The sequence below is a fragment of the Calliopsis andreniformis genome, chromosome 3, assembly GCF_051401765.1.
Source record: "Calliopsis andreniformis isolate RMS-2024a chromosome 3, iyCalAndr_principal, whole genome shotgun sequence".
NCBI lineage: Eukaryota > Metazoa > Arthropoda > Insecta > Hymenoptera > Andrenidae > Calliopsis > Calliopsis andreniformis.
The window spans coordinates 22099722-22120578 of record NC_135064.1 but is presented as its reverse complement, the minus strand read 5'-3'; the positions used below and the strand labels follow the sequence as shown (position 1 = coordinate 22120578).

Sequence of the window (20857 nt, the reverse complement as noted above, 5' to 3'; positions counted from 1 at the left end):
AAGGACCACGCGTGTCTCACTCGTCGCGGGTCCTCCAGCGGGTGCGGACCTGGGTCGACTGGGGAGACTCCTGGACCCCCAGCCACACTGGACCTTTGGGCAGCTGGACTACCCTGGCCACTGGTGACCTCTTGGCCACTGGTCATCCCTTGACCACTGGTCATCTCTTGACCACTGGTCATCCCTTGACCACTGGTCATCTCTTGACCACTGGTCATCTCTTGACCACTGGTCATCCCTTGACCACTGGTCATCCCTTGACCACTGGTCATCCCTTGACCACTGGTCATCCCTTGACCACTGGTCATCCCTTGACCACTGGTCATCTCTTGACCACTGGTCATCCCTTGACCATTGGTCATCTCTTGACCACTGGTCATCCCTTGACCACTGGTCATCTCTTGACCACTGGTCATCCCTTGACCATTGGTCATCTCTTGACCACTGGTCATCTCTTGACCACTGGTCATCCCTTGACCACTGGACATCCCTCGACCACAGGTAAATGTTAGATCTGGTAACTTTTCTGAGAAGTCGATTTTTTAAATCGTGACACATCCAGAACTTCCGTTAAATGTCTGTTCTATCCTGTATACTTGTTTATGACGAAAGTCTATTAAAGGGCTGGTCTATCCTGTATACTCATCTGTGCTTCAACTTTGAATTTCTAGATCGGTAACGTGAAACAACTCCTTTCGCGGCTGTTGGTATCAGGGATTCGTCGCTTTATCGATTACCGAATAAAGTAGTCAAAACCCTGCGATTGTAGTCATCGTCAATACGTGGAATGTATTTTTATTCTACGTGTATGCACATTCGTGTTTATATACATATATTATGCGTATTGTCGTCTAGGTTTGATATATAAATACATCGTTTAAATACATTATCGACAAAGGTAGGGGGTGGTGGGACCCGATCGACTAACAGACGTTCTTCACTGGTCTCAGCACGTTCTCTGTGAACTGACCCACGATGTTACCCCTCGGATGGTAACACGCTACCACTACGCAGCTTCCATCCCTTTTGGCCATTGCTATACCCATCTCAGTGGTATTCTTCCACACGATTTGCGTGAAGTGACCTGATAAAAGGAAAAAACAGAATTACTAACAATTCCAATCTTATTTTAGTAATTGATTTCAATCTAAGGGATGCTTGACAAATTTGTCTAGAAAGTAATAAACACAGACCAACATTTTTGCTTAATTCAAAAGATTGCCTGATTTTTGTACTCAACTTTAACTGCACTAACTTAAGGAACAATTTCTAGACTCATATAGAAAATTTTAAATAAAAATCCTTCAAGCCTTGGACCTTGAAGAATGCAACACAACTGTGTTCCAACTTATTGCATGTTCGTCGCGGCTTGTAATTCTTGAAAACACTCCTTTTACGTACATGTATTTAAGACTCTTGGCTCTGTTCCAAACTTGTGATCCTTCTTTTCGGAATACCACTTGGAAACCACCTCCCGTGCTGGTACAATTAGCTTCGGGTCGGAACACTGCATCGAGTAGATGTTCTCCCCGTAGGGGGACGACGATTGCGGGATCAGCTTGTTCGTGTTCAGCAACGTGTTCGCCCACGCCTGTTGACAGTTGAAAAATTCGTAATCGAGCGTTACTCTTCCGTTAGTCTGGGAGGTCGATCGCACTCTAGCTTGTACTCGCGTGGGATCGAGCGTTGAAATGATTATTCGTTAGATTACAAATTAGAGACTTCTTATGTAGAATTTCATTTTACCACATTTTCTAAGTTTTTATTTTTCAGTCTTAATGATTCAAAAGTCTGAAATACGTAAATTACAGTAGCTACTATAGCATTCACAAGAGCAATAAACTTAATACAGTTTTAATCTCTGAAACGATGATAAAGTACCAATTTACTATTGCCCATTTTTCTATTTTTGACGATTTAATTATACAATTATAAGAAGTCTTCAATTCCAATTTCCAAATAATTTCAAATTACCCTCTATTTCTAATTTACCCTACTATTCCTCTAATATTGTACTATTAGGAGCTCAGAAGTTATTAATGTATGTGATTTGTTCTCCAGAAAAATACATAGAGATAGCACACACGCATTTTCCTTATCGACCGAATTGGTCACACTTATTATTCCCACTTGCAGCGAACGAAGCACTCTCCCTTCTCTGCTGCCTCACCGAAAACTTCTAAACTCCTAACAGTACACACGATTTGGCTACCAGGTCTCAGAGAATCGCTCTTTACAGCGTTTACCTTAGCAGCAGCCGTTAATTCGGCGCTTAGCCTCAAGTCTGGCACTCGATGCCTCCTCCTGTACTCATTGTGAACAAGTAAAGCTTCCTGTTGCCACGTTTGCTCGTCCAACGTGTACAGTTGCTTAGGGTCTGAGAACGTGATCTTTTTAGTGGGACTCGATCCACCAGGCGGAAGAACGTTCTCCGTGAAGCTTCCTAGGAAGTTCCCCGCAGGGTTGTAGTTACACACGACGTAGACTTCGCCGTTTCGATTCCTGGCCATGCCGACACCCAGCTCGGTGCTGTCCCTCCACACCACCTGGGTGAAGTGACCAGTTTTTAGGGTGGTGGGTTCCTTCCCGTATTGGTGCTGCGCTTCTTCGGCATACCTATGTAAGGACAGTTGATGTAGCAGCAGGATTGCCTTCGCCATTGGGCGATTCAGATAGAAATTATAGTGCATCGAAACAGTGAGGTATTTTCAGAGGGTTGAGAGTTATTTAAAAGGAGTTATGTAGTTTCCAATGCTTTTAATTATTGTACTTACCATTCGTTCACTGGTTCGTCACCACTGACAACAGTCTTCGGGTTGGAGCTCCACATACAGTACAGGTTCTCGCCATAGTCGATGTTCGCCCTGTGCTCTAGCCTACCCTTAGTCGCCAATATGTTGGCCCAGTCCTGACTTGTTTTACATAACTGAGGAAGAAGAGAACGTTTGTTATAGATGGAAATTTATTTAATTTTAGTACTGATTTAATAATATTGTAAAAATGAAGTAACCTGTCTGCTGAGACGTAGAGGTGGCACCCCATGCCTAGCACGGTAGAAATTGTGCGTTTCGAGGCAAACGTTGATGAATTCCTTAGGAGGCCCCGATCTGCGCACAGACGGTTTACGTGTTTCAGTCTTTGTTATCTATAACACACAGAGAGAATGTCGCCTAATGAATAAGCTTCGTGTGAACCAAATATTGACTGCTAAAATTTCAGACCTCGAATCGAAACGATGAATTAAAGAACAGTGCAAGTCTAAAATTAGTCACTTGTGAACTTAATACTCTCTGACTCTGAAGTCAAAATAACGTAAAATGTACAGAACCACACTCAAAGCGTGATGTTCTGGACTCACATATTCTTCAACTCACCGATTCAATTGCAGACCACACTAATATGTGATTCCACTTTACTAAAACCCATATCTTCCATTTCGATTACCTCGAAGAGAACACTTTTACAACGCTAGCAAGTCCAAATCGAAACAACTTATCGTGAGGTAAATACATGTGTTACTCGAGGGAGAAATGAGGGAAAGGCAATAAGACCCATTGATTGCTTCAGTTCACGTACGCGCACACGAATAGACACGGTCGTAGCAGGGCATCACAAGTGCAGCAATAAGCACGATGACGTATCCAATAACATAGATGTGGAATAGTCAATGGGGAGTAGACTGACTGGCAGAGATGATTTCCCATTGTCCTATCGCTACGTGATCATTTCCAGTACGACGACAGGAAGCAAGCTATCGTGAAATCGCCGCGATCTTCTCCGAGCTTCCATCAGGCGTTTCGTTTAGGGGTTCCTCGGCTCCCTACGCCACGTCGACAAGGGCGGAAACGCAATTAATGCAGCCCCATGGGATTTTCGGTACTTGAGACCCTGAGGTTGAGTATACGGGAGGTTCTGAGAGGTTGACAAGAGAATTTGATAAGCCTGATCGCTTGCAGTCTCTCGAACGAGTGCCAACTTCAGGTATTTCCGTCGACGAAACCCTATCGACCGCTTGCGTATTTTTAATTTACGTGAAAATGTCAAGTGTTGCTTTCTTCGGTTTCTGCAGTTACTGGAGCTCATTAAGTCGTGAGGTGTTATACGATGAAATCCTAGAGGAAATTAGAAATTCTGTATTTGAATTGTAAGTGACATGATTGAGGTAGGGACACCTAAAGAGGCTGGAGTGTACTACAGGACGATAACTGGCGATCTTAAGGTACCTGAGGTAATCTACTGATATTGAGACCTGAGAATCAGCTGGAAGCAACATTGGTAGAATTTCAGTCTTTTATATAGAGTTTTATGTAAAGGTAGCGAATAGGTAATTAAAAAATAGCTACAAGTGATCAGTTCCCTATTCGTAGCCTATATTAAAAATACTGTATTCCGTCATAAAAAACTGTAGAATCCTCAGCTGCAATAATCTGAAACCTCTGACCCAGCTCACTCCGAATTTCTAAGTGACGAAGTCTTCTCATAACTTTATCAAACAATAAGTAGGACTCGGGTGCAGGTGGTCAATTCTTCCTCAATATATTTCTCAAAAGATAATTTCGAACTAATACCTCTTTTCTTTTAAATAATACCACTATGTAAAGGTTAATTCTGAACCCTCCATTGACTATTTTTCACTTATTCTCCCCCGATGGTTCGTAAAATACTCCCCTGAGGTATAAATAAATCTCCACCAGGATTCAATTAACTCCAGCAGATTCCCGAGCCTCCGAGCGATAAAAATGGAGTTAATCAAGGAAGCGCGAAATTCCGTCGCATTTCGTACGCCTATTTATATACACGTACTCCTTTCTCTTCTCCGTCACAGTGGACGTCGCTCATTGTCGTAAACATAGGCTGCGTGGCGCAGGCGAGTAGAAAGAATAAATAGAAAACGAAACGGTCGCGCGGGTAAAGCGCAAAGCGTGGTCGGGAAAAATCGACTCCCGGAGCATGTGAAGCTGACTCTCGAAGCCGATTAGTCATCGTTGCGAGAGTAACGATTTCCCGAGGCGGTGCACCGTGCATTCAGACGCGTCTCTCGAAAAGGGAACGATCCTGAGTCATCGACAGATGGCAACGTACCTTCGCGTCGCTAGGTAAACGTCTTTCTGAGCCGTCACGTGCGTGCCTGAACATGCCACGATGATTTACTCTGTACTTTAACCCTTCAAACAGTAACCGGTTATGAAACCTGGCGCAAGAAGTCTCGTCTTCCTTTTCTGTTCCCGAGGATTCGCTTTCTGAGACCGTGAGTAATGAAAAGGGGAGCGCTCGCTCGCTCGCTCTTATCGTTTGATAAATAGGAATCTATTGGATTGAGGGTTTAAGTGGATGTTAATGATTGTAGAGTTTAGTAATCTGTTTGGGTATAATTAGCTACTGTTGCACAGTTTATTTGTGAATGTCTGAGACCTACTCTGGGCATTGTAAATAGTGTGTAATCGATTACAGACAGGTAGAAGCAGCGTGTACATAATTTGCAAATTATGTACATGTTTCTTTTCAAGTAAGGAATATCTCAAATTTTAAAGTAGCGATAGAAATATTAGAGTGGACCTTTCATATCAGATTGATTATGTCAAAGAAGTGTTTCCAATATACGTAACAATATAATGACTGCCTCTACCACTTTGTTCTACTGTAACTTAAAAAAGAACTGCATAATCTAATCCAATTGTATACTCATCACGACCAAGTGGCTCGATCTGAATTTAAATCTTGAGTTAACGAGTTCTGGTACACTATATGTTTTAGAATTTAGAGATACATAATCGTATATAAATTAGACTCTCCAGTGACTATAATAATCCTATTTATCTGGAAGATAAGTATAGGTACAGGGTGATTCATCACTGGAGACACGGCAGAAAAGAGAACGACTTCTGCAAACAAAGTTACTTGCAAATGGATCTATTTATACCCATCAACAAGAGACCACCCTGTAGAATCGGCTATAAACCTTGTGGTATATTTACCGGTGTGGAGGAGTATCTTGCAGAGTCAGGAGACGCCGAAGACGACCTGGCACTGCTGTAAGACATGCCATCGCTTCCTAAACTACCGTGAAAGCTGCCGTGCAGGGAATTCGACAGTGGCCCTGGTGACGCTGGCGACGCTGTCAAAGGGGACTTCGATCTGATCGAATCCGTTCTTGACCTGCAAGTAAATCGATTACATGCTGAATGCAGACAGAAAACACGCTATTCAGTTTTAGAAATAGTGACAGTCGGCGAGCGTTGTGCCGCGTTCAGACAAGCAACTTCGCTACGAGAGATTCCCTTGGAACAACGAGCTTCTACAAGTCGGGTTTAATCCTCGTTTAGCGCATACAGGGTTCGTTGGAAGCCAGCCCACACATTGAGCTACATTTGTGTGAGGGGCTTGGAGAAATATGGGTACGCGGAGAATGTGAATACTATTGTTTAAATATTTTATGTGACTAAGCTCCTTAAAGTTACTGTTATTTTAGACAATTACATTGTGGGTCAAAGTGGGACTCTGTATTCGCCTTGATATTAGACTTGCAAAGTATTTGTTGTCCAAGGGTCAAGCTAGCGTTTAAGCCTCAGCGAGATTCAGTCTAAAATTTGTATTTTAAATGCAATTAATTGGAAGGAAAGCAGTATAATCTGAATTTTTGTTCTTTGGGTTCTAGTAATTCTGAGAATAGTGTGCAGAGTCATTAGATAAATGTTTCAAATTTGGCAAATCTTCTCAATATGTCTCTGAATATTCAAGCAGGGTACAAGGCTTTTTGAAAAACTAAATTAGATTATTTTTTTAGACAAATATCTCCTCTTTCGTCTCTCAGAGCTTCCTTTCTCAGATGTACTGATTCAAGATCGTGAACAGAATGTCTCGAGCGATTTTCATGAACTACCTAAATTCGCAGGAACATATGCGCGACATGCCTTTTGACTCTTCGTTGGAATACCAACATTGGGTGGTGCATAGATTTAGCAGAATCGCCAGATGTTCATCAAATTCTCAATTCGTCGCGTTTATCACAACTTCGCCAGATGTTCGGCCAAATCTTCCATTCATTGTATCATTCAGCTCGATCTGCTTTTAAAGCTAACTAGTCATTCACAAGTCACGAGCTTAAATATTTAAATAACTTTTCTAATATCTGACAGTCAAGTAACTCTGCACACGATCTCTGCAATTTAAATATTGCCTTAACACGTTCGCTGCCGTGACGTTTGCTAGTAATGTAGAGTAAATTTTCCTCGTAATTAATTGAAACTCCTTTGCTGGCCATCTAGAGCAAAGAACACATTTGTTATTTATGAATGCCTTTCCCACTTTTCTTTATTTCCAGGCCAGAGAAGTATCCATTAATCAATATTCTCCCATTTAAACTTAAATAATGAATAACTGTACTATGAATTTGTATGAATTTATAAAAAGTTCAAGTTTACAAAATAGTAAAGAATACACATACAAAATATCTAATAAAATATGTTCCACTTTTTTATTCCTATTCATGAAATAACAGTGGAAATTATTCCTATGAATTTAAAAACAGATGTCTTCTCCAACTGACCCACAATTCTGAGTCATCCTATATATCCTAGATCACAGAGAACCTTAATCTCCCCTAAATCTCATCAAAGGAGCAAAAAAAGAGCATAATATCGGCCGGCAGCGAACGTTTTAAGCCTCTGCGTTTTCTCAAGCTCATTCGTCGCTCGGCAGAACGCTGAATCAAACCAAATGAAACGAGTAAGCGGCATTAAGGCCGACGTGCACGCTAGTACGCGCGAAACTGCTACGATCCTCTCGAGGTTCGCGCGAACGAGCGTCCTTTGCGGGCCGAATGGATCGTCGAAAGCTGAAAGGTCGAGGGGATTCGTGCAGGAACCAGAGCCGAAGCGATTGGAGTAGGTTAAACGGTGTATCGTGAATCGTCGAACGTGTGCCACGTGAGAAATTGCCCGAGTGCCTCTAATCTATTTCTAGTGTGTTGTGTGCTAGTCGCGAGCTGAGTGCTGTGCGCGCGTCCGCCACGCGAACGATTTATGCTCGCAACGAGCGAGCTGCAACGCCCAGAAATCCACGATCGACGCGTGCGAGATTATACTGGCCGCTAATGAATGGCAATTTTCCTTGGGTGCTGTGTTCACCGTGGCCCCGCAACCGTGATAAATGGACTCGTCGCGGAAAAACAACCGAGATTATCCTCGGGTAATTGCGCCCGTACAGCTTTGGCCGTAAACAATGCCCTGCCGTGACGGATTTATATGGGATCTACCTGTGGGAAACGGTACTGCCGTTCAGTCTGAAGGGAATACGAATTTTTATGGTGCTAATGATAGGGGAGAGGGTTTTCCTTTGGCACTGTAACGTAAATGGCACATTACCCAAACGGTTAACACTTTGACAGTTTATTCGGAGTGAGACTTGGGTATAGCGTCGAGTACCCAGCGATCTATTTTGCTTGAGAGAGACTTGTGTAAGGCAAGACGCTGTTAAATGTACAATGCAAGATAAAACATGTTTTTTTTTACATTTGTTAGTATCTATAGAAGTATTTTAAAGACTGAACACACATTTTTTTATCAAAGTTTGCAATTTTATTAAACTGTTAAAGAGTTAGGGTGTCAAATCTTCCAGCAAGTGAAGAGTCTGAAAATGCATCAAGTAATACTTGAATATTTCTATATTTCAAATGATTTCTATAAAAGCTTCCTCAGTCTTTTCGACACCCCCATCAAAGCTACCCTTTACCAACCAAGTATTCCCCCCAGTCTTTCTTTCAATCGTAACACAAATTTTCTCGGCAAAATATTAAAGAAACGAAGTATCTCGAAGCTGCATTTCTCGGAACCTTCGCGATACCTCGCAATCATCAACGCTCGAACGCGGCTAAATAACAGCAATCATAAGAAGAGAGCGCCAGGCTAGGCTCGACCAAAGCAGCTGAGACGACCGAAAGCCGCGCGAAACGGAGTGGCTTTCCATTGAAAATGTCCCCGAAGCTCGGCATTTCGAACGTGGCTGGCGGGCGTTCCCTTTGTCACGCAACAGCTCAGCGTATTTACAGTATCGGCATTCAGGCGGTGAAGTAACGGCGAAGAAGCCGAGAGAAAGCGATGGACAAGAGCGGGGCTGCCCGATGGAACACGCGACGCTCCGAAGAATTACGCCAAGTCGCGCTCGTTCGCTTGCTCGCTTCTGCGCGGCTGCTTTTACTTCCTTCTTCCTACGAGTTCCCCTCGACCACGGCCACGGTCGACCAGAAGAAAGGTTGCACCGTCCTTTCTCGCGTCCCGCTGCTTCGCGCGACGGCCAAGAATTTATTAGCCCTCGCGGTTTAACGGTGAACGCGAGCGGGAGGGCATTGTTCCTCGCGAACGTAAATTTGGAAAGTCGGACGGCTGTCGATTTTTGCGCGACGCTAATGGCGCTTTTCATACGCTTTGGACAGGGTGCCTTGTTAAGAGTAGGTGTCTTCGGGAGGAAGGAATTTGAGAGGAGAAAAAAGTGGCGAGGGTCCCAAGGGTAGCGAGGACGACTAAAACACTTCGAATCGCTTCGAATCTGTATACCTATGCAAATGACGAAAAATTCGAATCGCTTCGAATATATCTCAAGACTTAGAACTCGTGAAAGTATTGATAAGTTTTGAATCTTGAATTTTTATAAGATCGAGGGTTGGAAGTTTTGGAGGTTTTGAAAGTTTTGAGAGATTCGATAGGTCTTGAAAGCTAGGTAGTAATTCACTATCTTAGATGTATTTTTGTTTAAGTAGTACTATTAGCAGAAAGTATTGAAGAAAGTGTGGAAACTTTGGATTGTGGTTCAAAAGTTTCAAGGTGATTCTAATCTTCGTAGTCTTAAAAAACTTCGAATTGCTTCAAAGTTGAGATTCGAACTCCCATCACTACCCAAAGGATCTTGAAAAGGTTGACGAGGAAATGGATAATTGTTTGGTGAATGCAAGTTTCTTGAATTTGGTTAATATAAGTATGCATCAAGTTTGAGTCACCAGAGGTTAGTAAAAAACAGGTGAAACATTATTTTATTAAAAATAATTCTGAGATTGCTCTACTTGCTTTGGGACGTTTCGTGTTACTTAAGATGAATTTAGACTTTTCATCATTTTAGACTTTTTCACAATAAAAACTATGAACATTCTTTTCATCTGCACTTCAACCAAAGTGAAAGGTCCAAATTCGCCTTTACAAAACCTTTTGGCAATCCTATTTTTCCATCAACATTAAGACCTCAATACCCTTATCTGAAATTTTATAAAGAACTGTTCTGACTTTTTCTATGAGAAGGAGGAAGATTGCAACGTAATTACGGTCTCTCACAGATAAGATTCTTGCATTCACCGATCTACCCCATTTGCTACAAGTAGCAACCAATCGAACTGCTCAGAAAAAGAGAACACTACCTGTCCTCTCCCCAGATAACTCTGCTGCTCTTTATCTTCTTCATTCCAGTCGACTTGGCACTTCTCGCCTTCTAGCTTTCATCCGTCTGCCAGATCGATAAATCTCATTTTCGAAAAATTCCAATGGGTGAACTTTCTCTCGGCTTCGCGCTCGTCGCGTACGTCATTGCTATTAAAACTAAGGCCATTCACCGGACCTAACGAAGCCCCGAAAAGCAAGATGACGTACAAATGGGTGTTTTTTCTTCGTTTCTACCAAATGAATTCGCGCGTTGTTCGGCTTCGTTAGAACCAGCATTTGGCTTGACTACAAGTCTGCACCATAGGTGAATACCTTTCGGGCGACAGCTGGTCGACAAAGCCGACCACCTTCTTTTTCGTTCCGTTAACGCTGAGAGAGGGCATACTACAAACGGGGGGAGGCAACGATTTACGATGTACACAAGACGATGTATAAATATATCTATATGTCTGACTTTTACTTAGATTTAGCCGTGTCGGAGATGCCCAGGGAGAAATTAACGCCGCCTGTCGCGGGGAGGGGAAGTGCGCCGAAACGCGAATCAATTAGCGCCGAGAGTTGTCTCGAACGAAATTCCATTCGCGCGAGATCTCTTGGCGTTTGGGAATCTACGTTTGCAGCTGATTGTGGAGTCAGTGGCGATAGAAACGAAAATTCATGTTAGACAGAAACGGAAATTAATTTCGCCTTGAGTTTGCTTTTTAATGAATTTAATGAAAAAGAAAAATTAAGAAAGGAAATAATTGCTCAACTTGACTTATAACATATAAACAGAAATTAATTTCTTTTGCAGTCAAAAATTATATATTCACTAAGATAGAACTAAAGCTACTTTTATGATTTATTTGTTTGGAATTTTGACGCTTTGTTAGAGAGTAAACAATTAGAATGCAAGCTACTGTGTGAGTCGCTACTGCTGTTTATTGTAGAACTATATAAAAAAGGAAATGAATATCATCCTCTGGACGTGTTTTATGTATTTCTGTGAACTTCCTGTGTTGGTAAGATAGAGGCAAAAGTTACTCGCACGAGAAAATGTTAATGCAAGGAGGAATACGCACAGCAAAGTCATAAGACGTGAACAGAGTCATAAAAACATATGATTCGTGAAATCACTGACTTACATAAACAAGATCGATGAGAACGTAATGTACGAGCAAAGTAAAAGGTCAGTCAGTTACTATGTAGTCGTCGATCAACTTTGATCGAGTTAAGCAATTCCCAACTTTATTTTTCATCTAGCAATAGAAAAAATTAATGTAAATATAAAGAACAGCAACAGGACTCAGACATATTTTTTTCGAAATGTTATATTTACATATCTTATGATAAATTTCTATGCTGTACAAGAAAAAATGTTAGAAAAATATTTGTTCATGCTTCTGCCACGGCTGACATCAGTCAAATCAACATTAGTCCTAAGCAAACGTATACCGAACCCTTATATCAACCCTCAGGGACTGACGTTACAGGGTCTGAGGGTTTTCTCTCGGGGCACCTTACACTACATACTTAGTATGTACACATGTTTGTATATGTGTTCAAAAGGAAACAGGGGACTATAGAATAACAACAGGAAAATTAACAAAGTACGCCTATTCTGAATTAAGGGTTCACAAAATTTGTTACGACACTGAATGCTAACTCCATTTAAGACACGTGCATAGTAGTGTTCGAAGCAATTGGAGGAACATATCTGTACAGCTATTCTGAAATGGTAATGACTTTCTTGAATATCTCACTTCCGAAAGTCAATATTTATATAATAAAACGTTGTATAATATGAAAAGAACTTCCTTTGCAAGGATAAATTTTACGAGAGATCCTAAAGTCTATAGATACTATAGTAAAGGTGATTTTATATTCATCTTCAAAGCAAAGCAAAATTGTAACTTCTCTATCAAATGATATCTAAAATTTTCCCTAGATCTTCTACAAAATACAGCACTCCAATTACTTCAGTCAACGTACTACTACAGACACCACAAAATTCTCCAACTAGAAGGAAGTCACAACTGTCCACTGACTATTTCCCACGTCTCTAAGTTCCTACCTAGGAACGAGTGGTATGTCCTCCGCGTTATTTCTCATACAGCAATTCATTAACCGGTTCTCGTTAACGACATTATTACAAAGACACACGGAATGGAGTCGCTGAAAGGGAAGGTTTCGACGTTACACGTAAACGCCGCGCGCTCGAACATACCACTTCATTTACGTTCCAGGAAGCCTGGTTTCTCCTGCATTTCCCTTTCGACGAGGCAATTAAGAGAAAATGATACGGTACCTGTTCGACTTTGGCGTAACGATGTCTCTGGTTTCGGACGTGTATTTCCTTTCAGCCCGTCCGCCGTTGAAAAGCTCGACGGTCTCCCTGGTTACCGTTTCGAGGAGAGGCTCGCCGCCCCTTCTTCCCTTGCTGAAGGTCCTTTGATCCGTTTTACGGACCATAACCACCCTCGACAGGGGTTGATTGAATTCATGGCCGTGCATCGTTGGCGGAATCATCGCTAACGACTGCGAAAGCGGCCCTCCGACGCGCGGGGACCTGCAACAGGATTATTTGCGGTGAGGAAGTGAGGGTGACTCGCAGTAAAGGTCGCTAACTTAAGTGTAACTTCTCGTCGATGTGAATAACGTAGGGATTATTCATTTTTCTTCTCATGGAGAATTTTTTTATGTGTTTTTTGCTTTCAGGGGAAGAGAATTATCGTTAATGTTGCAGTCTTATTTAAGGTGTGGATTATGGAAGCGTTAGAATTTGTGATTTAGTTATAGAGATGGAGAGCTTAACTAGAGAGGTTTGAATATTGGAAAAAGACAGAAATTGTAGGAATTCTTTTATTATTTGGATCTATTCTGAAGTGGATTATCTGGGCATTGTTTTAAGCACCTCGTGTTCAAAATTTTGAATTTAAAAGTTTTCAAATATTCAAATCTTAACGTTTTCAAATATTCAAACTTTAATATTTTTAAATTTTCAAATATTCAAATCTTAAAATTTTCAAATATTCAAATCTTAACGTTTACAAATATTCAAACCTTAACATTTTCAAATTTTCAAATATTTAAATTGTCTTCACTCGAAGACTATATCTACTTAAACTTTATTCATTAAAACTATTACGTATATCGCCCCGAAAGGCATAACAGAAAACACTTCTAAAGAATAAGTTATGGTAGAGAAGAATATGCATTAGCCTAGCTGCATCCGATAGTCAATCTTGATACTTATCTCTTGGACGTAAGTAATGATGACAGTGTCAACGAAGAAGTGCTCGTAGGCGGAAGCCATTTCAATATTACAGAATATAGAGGAGCAACTACTAGATAGCATGGATTATTAATCTTCTCATACTTTAAAACACAACCAATGTATTTGTCTTTCCATTCGTCAAACTATGCTTCTAAGGTAGACTGTAAACACTGAAATATCTGATATCTTCCTATAGTAGGTGGCATTAAATTTTTTATTGTTTGGGTACTGCAAAAAAGCTAGCATAACGGAAAACATATTTTCACGTAAACGTCTCTCGCACTCTATATTATGTAGACACTTCTAATTACAACCCATGTGATAATAACATCTCCTGGGCTATGATCTCAGACCCAGTATTAGTATTCATAGCGATGAGTGAACAACCTAAGGCTGTCGCGTACTGTATCATTATCTGCCAAGTATACTGAAAATGTTAAAAAGATCGAAAATTGTCATCGACTGCGATAACAGTATAAGATAAGTGGTATCGTCTGCATAAACACCTGGAAATAGCTCTGCTACGAAATTATTTTTTGTCCTTTAAAAATAGTACCTATGCGAGTTAATGGAGGAATACCTGCGCCTAGCCATGAGTAAACAGCGTGGTTTAGGAAAAGAAGTAATGGAGTTACAGCTCACTGGTCTGGAACTTGAACTAGTATCTTTGGTTTACCAGAGGATTACCCTGGGACACTGCACTGAATGGAAAATTTAGAAATCCCATTTCTTGAAATTCAGTATCATCTGCCAGCAGGTGGTCATACTTGTTAATCGAGTCGCTTTCGAATCCATTCTACAAAATTCTACAATATTTATGTGCTGCAATGGGAAATCAAATTGTGTTGCATATATTAATAGATGAAGCAGAGTGTACAGTAATATCGCCACTATTTAATACGCTGTTGCCACTGTGTAAAATCTGAGACACAACCATTAACTCAACACCAATTTTTTGCTTTTCCCTTGGATCCAATTACTCGGGACGTTCTCCGAAGATTGCGAACATGATCCAGTAAAGTAAAACAATTTATTACCCAGCAATCCACCGCGTTACTGGTTTCGTGACTGAAGGTTGCTGCACGTTTCCATGCTGTTTGCATTACTCGCGAGCGCATCGCACAATTACCGCTGCTACAATGTAACCACTTCTCGTGTGGAGTTTCCTTTCGAACGGGCATTAAACTATAACAGTATACCTGAATAGTACGATCTATCGCTATTATATCTGCTAGAACATAGTTGGCGAAAGAAGTTAGTGAGGGCTTAGAGAATGCTCCGAATGGTGTCGAAAAAGAATCTGAGTATTCAACGATGAAATTGCAATGCACTCATTCTTAATTGCAAATTTTCTAGTAACCTTGAAACAGTTGAACAGACTGTATATACAGGTAATATAGGCACACAGACAAAGAAGATTTGTGAGAGTATAAATAGGAAAAGAATTTCGGAGCAAAAGTGGTCAATTATTAATGACATGTGTATAGTAATAATCAATTTTGTGGTTCCTAATGAATGAAATACCTTCTCGAAGTAATAAGAGTAACTAATACATAACTCTTTATGGAAACCTGAACGAACTCGTTGATAATTGCAGCAGTTAACTTCTAAAGGAATAAATGTAAGCAGAAATAATGATTAAGTTACGTAAGATGGGATTATACGATTCGACCCGCATTTCAAAGCGTATAAAAACAACTTCGCGTTTCCCAGACACCTTCAATGTGAGCACCAAAGTGTTTTGTTAGACGTTCTTACGACCTCATTTTTCATTACTGTGATTTAGATGCTTCTTATTGTCTGAAATGACAAAAAGTACACTTAAACTAGTCTTTTACTATTGACGTTACACTCTTTTTTATTTGTGAGACAGTGAACTCGCATTATTATTACATTTTTAGAAATTTTAACAAATCTGATAGAAATAATTAAGAAACTTAATGTTTTTAGAGTATCCTTCCTGATCAAGTCGAAAGTCCTGCATTACGTTCGCCACTGCGCGTGCAAAAAGAAATTCTGAGTAGCTCAAATGCAACAGGTTGATGCGACAATATTAGTACCCTTGAAACTTTCTTTTTCATTAAATGACAGATCTTGCGTTACTATTACTATCATTACGTCCGCATACAGGGAGAATCCTCAGAGACAGAAACCCAACGAATTGACGTTTCAGTTTTCTCCTGGCAAATTGTATACTATCTTTCAAACATTGAGTTCACTTTATACATAGATTCACTCTTTCTTAATAGTATGCTATGGAAAAGAAAGCACGGAAAAGGTAATAATAAAACACAAGAAACGTGACATTAAGATGGGATAAAGAAAAAGTGATTAATAAAAGATTTTTTGCTTTGATATATAAATTACGATGTACTTAAATGGTTATAGTACACAGCAAGTTACGTACATTCGTTCTTCTACTTATATGATTTCCAATACTAACAATATTTAACACACCTTATGGCGAGAAAATAATTAAAAAACAGGAAATTCGTAGTAAATCAAGTTCGAAATACGTGCTAAGTACTCAGTAAACCTAAAGTGTATCCTTCTCACCAGCCCGTCCTTTTAAAGCAAACAATGGTTTTCTATTTCAATAATGTACACTAGGAACTCTTCGAAGAGTATAAAATTAGATAATACGAAGATGACATATTGATACAGTAGAAGAATACAGAACAAGCAGATCGAGAAAGAGACGTGTACCGAATTGAAAGGGTACATATGTATTAACATTTAACCCACTGTCTCTTCGCACTATCCAAAAACTCTAACAACTCTACACTAAAAACAAACCAAAACTTCTACGAACCTCTACAAAACTGGACCAATTACGTCCCCAAGAAAAGGCAGCCACCAAACACGGATCTCCTCACGACACTCACGCCAAGATCAAAAGGTGCACGATCCTGGGTCTTGTCCTACACGAAAACTCCGCGTAGCACCGTGACAATCGCGTCGAGCTGGGGTGTAAAATCGAGAACTGGCGGGAAAATCGTGACGCAGAGGGCACTGTCGAAAATGGTAGCAGCGAGGCGGTCAAAGGAAGCGTCCTCGTTTGGAAGGCGCGCGTGGACTAGACTCCATGGCTTTCATCGCGGCTCCTCCTGTATCCTCGCCGCTCTAGGCCGACACAAACCGCACGACAGAACGAACAAAACTGGCACGAGTCGGGCCACGAGAAAGAGAGACGGGCCTCCTCTCTCGGAGAGGAAAGGTGGCCAATTAGCCGTTACTCGGCGCACATGCCTCGACCAACTATCCCGGCGCAGCTGCAGCGCCGCTGCATCGCGGTGCACACGCTTCTCGGGAATCGCATTCATAAGCGCGCACGATGCACCGCCAGCCAGAGCGTCGCGCCGCCTCGCGTCGTTGCGCGCACAGAAGCCGGGAGATTCAGTTTTTTATCGCCGTTTTCTTGGCCATGCTTCTGCTCTCTTTGGAGCTTCTATTGTTACCCAGACGCGGTGGGGTTTCGTTTCTTAACAGGTTGAAGGCCAACGTCAAGGTACGAATACACACTGTGTAAGGCCTAATGCACGTGAGCGATATTTTCATGCAGGATTTGTTGTTTGTAATTAGAAAAGTAGTAAAAGACACATGAGTAATATAGGAAAATATTACTCATATATAAAAGAGAGTAATGTTCACACTGCTGTTGGCGAACAGCTCGCGAACTGTGTTCGTTTTTACGAACAGCGAATAGTAAATAGCGAGCTCCTCAGCGAACAACGAACACTGTTCGCTCGGGAAGCGGTACGTCAAAGGGACTGTTCCTGGGATCACAGCCCACAACTGTTCGAAAACAGGTTGTAAACTGTTCACAGGCTTCAATGTGGACACGCTGCTGTTTTCAGGAACAGTTCGCTGGAGTATGGAGCTGGTATAAGGGTGATAAAAAGTTTGTGAACGGTGTTCGTGAACTGTTCATTGGTGTATATCCAGTTTTACGTAATTGTGAGCTCAGGCTCTGAGGAATACTGTGAGCCTGTGGAGTTAACTTATGCTCATGCATAGATTTTGGGGATGTTAATTTTTGGAGCACATCGAGTGCTTCTGCTCCAAAACGTAAGGCAAAGTGTTAGTTTCTCTATCTGACGATGAGAAGACTTTCACACGGTTTTTTGGACGTTGATTATATGTTTCCTTTTTTAGAGTTAGTACGATGGTTGGTTGCGGGGGAGTAGAAACTAAAGCGAGTTAATTTGTTGCATGTGAGACTAGGTCAAGTTGACTGATGAGCAACTTCAGCATTGAAGTAATGTGGAAAAGAAAGAAAATTAACATTTCTACTTTTCCAGCCTAAAGTGGTATATTAGAAAAAGCATTGAGAACTCGACTCATACACTTTCATCAACGTATCTTAAACCACACCTCAACATGTACAAAACCAAGAGTAGACTTAAAGCATACACAATTCTAATTCCAAGAAAATTCGCGAAGAGATCAATGAACACATACTACATCCCCTGAAATTGTACTCCAAGACCCCCAACACAGAATGAAACGTGCACACCAGGATACAATCTAATACCCCCAGTCCGCCACGAGCACATGCACAAATTAGCTCAAAACGGCCTGCGATTCCAGAGCGATCCCTATCTCGGATTCCACGTCGAAGAACAAGCACGCGAGTTAAGGAAAAAGACTGTTTAGAGTGATCTCGTCGCGCCTTTCATCTCCAGCTCCGTATCGTGACAAGAGAAGAAAGTCAACGAGCAGTCGCGCTAAATTGCTCGACGAAGGGAGAAGCACGAAGGCGAGAGGGAGGAAAGGAGAGAAACGGAGGAACAGAGTCGGTGCAGCGGACTAGAGGAAAAGAATAAAAACTGAAATGATTTTATCGAGACGCATCCTGCGCGCGGTTTCTTCCGCTTTCGCGACAACGCGCAAAGCACGGTGCGCGCCGCGGAAAGCAGCGTAATAATTGGAGGACGAAGACGTACGGCCGAGCGAGTACCGCTATTCCGGCTGACCGGAATCACTGCTCTGGAACAGCACGGTACTCCTCTCACATTGGACACGAACACCAACGGACGCGAACACGTGCGATTCCGACACACCTGTTCCCTGGTCTCTATGGCCCAGAGACCATGGCTCATCGAGGGGACGCGATGGCCCTTCGTGAAAAAGTGGTTCCACACTTGTGCCTCGCGTGGGATAATAAGGGACTCAATTTACCGGAGGAATTGGTGGTAGTCGTGACTGCCGTGTTGTATGCTCTTGTTCGAGTGAGCTTGCAGATTCTGAATGGTATTAATATGCACTTTATGGAACAGGTTGACGAGAACTTGTGAAGGAGGCTACTGGGATAGAGGAGGGAAATGAATGAGAAGATTGATTAGAAGCAGACGTATTTGAGAGTGGAACCACTGAGAGGTTCTTGATGGAGCTACTGGGAAATGTATGGAAGTTAACGTGATGGTATGCTTGGTGGTATTGTGTGCTTTGAAATGGGTAGACTAGGTTTATGTTTTGAATAGGTTTATTGAGGACTCGTTGAGAAGCATTCGAGAGTCTATTGAGGAATAGATTTCTTTTTTCAATGTAAGTTGGTAATTGAGTAGCTATAAATGTGAAATTATATTTGGATTAGCTGTCATGGATTCGTCGAAGTAATGGTAATCACTTGTAATATTTAAGCAGACTTTTGCTCGCAGGCTATTCATTATCTTAACGCTTCACACTGCTCGAGGACATATTTCACGAATATAATAATGATAGGGAAAAAATTCTGTCATGCTGATGACATTTTCACGACTTATTCCCATTTTATGGGATACCTTCATGAACTCGTAGGATGAAATAGGTAGACGTTTTACGGTTTGACTTTATGAATTGCACGACAGTTTTAAAATAGTAAAGTGTATTGGCTGCTTTGAAGAATTTAAATTCCTTCTCGAACATATTTTAAAAAACTTCTAATCCAATGGTTCCACGTTGAAAGTAATTGTCACTTTACTACTCCATTTATCAGGAAAACAGTTATATTAATTTTCAAATAAAATTTCAGAAAGTATAATTATATCCATAAATCACCTACGACCCAACTTCTCAAATTTCATTCATACCTCTCAGTATATTCACATTCATGTCCATGTATATATAACAAACTGTTTACAAATTACACAAACAAACTCGCTACATCTCAAAATATTCGTAGAATCCCCTAATGCCTGTTAACTAATTGCAAACATTCAAAACGCTCCTGCTGAACGTCAATGCCAATTTCTCAGCGTCGTCGGTGCTATCTTTCACAGTCGCTCGCAACATTGTGACTCCTCGCGAATGCAGGGGACGTCTTCGACAAACCTTGCAACTTGCAACCTCTCTACTTCTCTACTTCAGACTCTACTTCTAAAAGAGAAAGATCGAGAGCCCTGTCAACGAGCAACGACCACCTAACATTTATCTCCACTGTGCAATCTCTAAGCACAAATAACACCTCTGTAATTTACCTCATCGCGCGCATTATAAATCCTCCAAGAATCATCGAAATTCGCCAGGAGTTTGTAACTCGTCCCGATTACCATTCAGTGAAAGTATCGGGAGAAGGTGCAGCAAGGTTTCTCTGTCCCAGCGTCCCAATGTGCTTCAGCAAGTGGGAAAGAAGACACAGTTCTGTGAACGAAGGATAATGAAGTAACATGTCAGCGATGCCATCGCGGAACGACGAGGAAGCGGCAATTAAGCGGAGTAGAGGCGTTCTGAACGCGATCGCAGCCTCGACGCACGCCAACCGGACACCGAGGCGCGTTTCCGTGAGATTTGCATGACCGTAAGCGACGCGCGTGGCCGTCACCGCTGGAAATGAAATATCGAACTTGGAAACTATACGCTGCCTTGCGAGCGACGAGGTTGGAATACCCTCCGTGACCACCGCAACGCCGCGATCGATAGCCCAATATCGAAGGCGCTGGATTCGATCGGGGCTACTTCCAGGGCCAAAGTTGACGAATTAGAAATATCGGTACTTTATCGATAGCTTTAGTCCTGTAAGTGAATCTTTCTGAAATACGAGAGACTCGTATTGCATTAATAATGAAAATTCTGGGAGGATTATTAACATCGATACCTAATACATCAAATTCTAGTATTTCAAGAGAATGTTTAAACACTGTACTTCAAATACGAAACATCTACAAGCAATAAAGGAACACCCTTCTTATTGTTATTG

General features: G+C 41.5%; 1 protein-coding gene across 1 annotated transcript in view; it reads right to left on the bottom strand.

Moving 5' to 3' along the window:
* Nucleotides 1-779: 779 nt before the first annotated feature.
* LOC143177600 (uncharacterized) overlaps nt 780-20857 on the bottom strand; it is a 29631-nt gene continuing 9553 nt past the window's right edge. The window contains exons 2-9 of the mRNA XM_076375642.1: nt 12712-12972; nt 10737-10808; nt 5976-6156; nt 3011-3145; nt 2775-2926; nt 2247-2616; nt 1402-1591; nt 780-1084 (exon numbers count right to left, since the gene is read on the bottom strand). Coding sequence (XP_076231757.1) covers nt 924-1084; nt 1402-1591; nt 2247-2616; nt 2775-2926; nt 3011-3145; nt 5976-6156; nt 10737-10808; nt 12712-12972 — 1522 coding nt within the window. The 3' untranslated portion in view covers nt 780-923. The remainder of the gene's footprint in view (nt 1085-1401; nt 1592-2246; nt 2617-2774; nt 2927-3010; nt 3146-5975; nt 6157-10736; nt 10809-12711; nt 12973-20857) is intronic.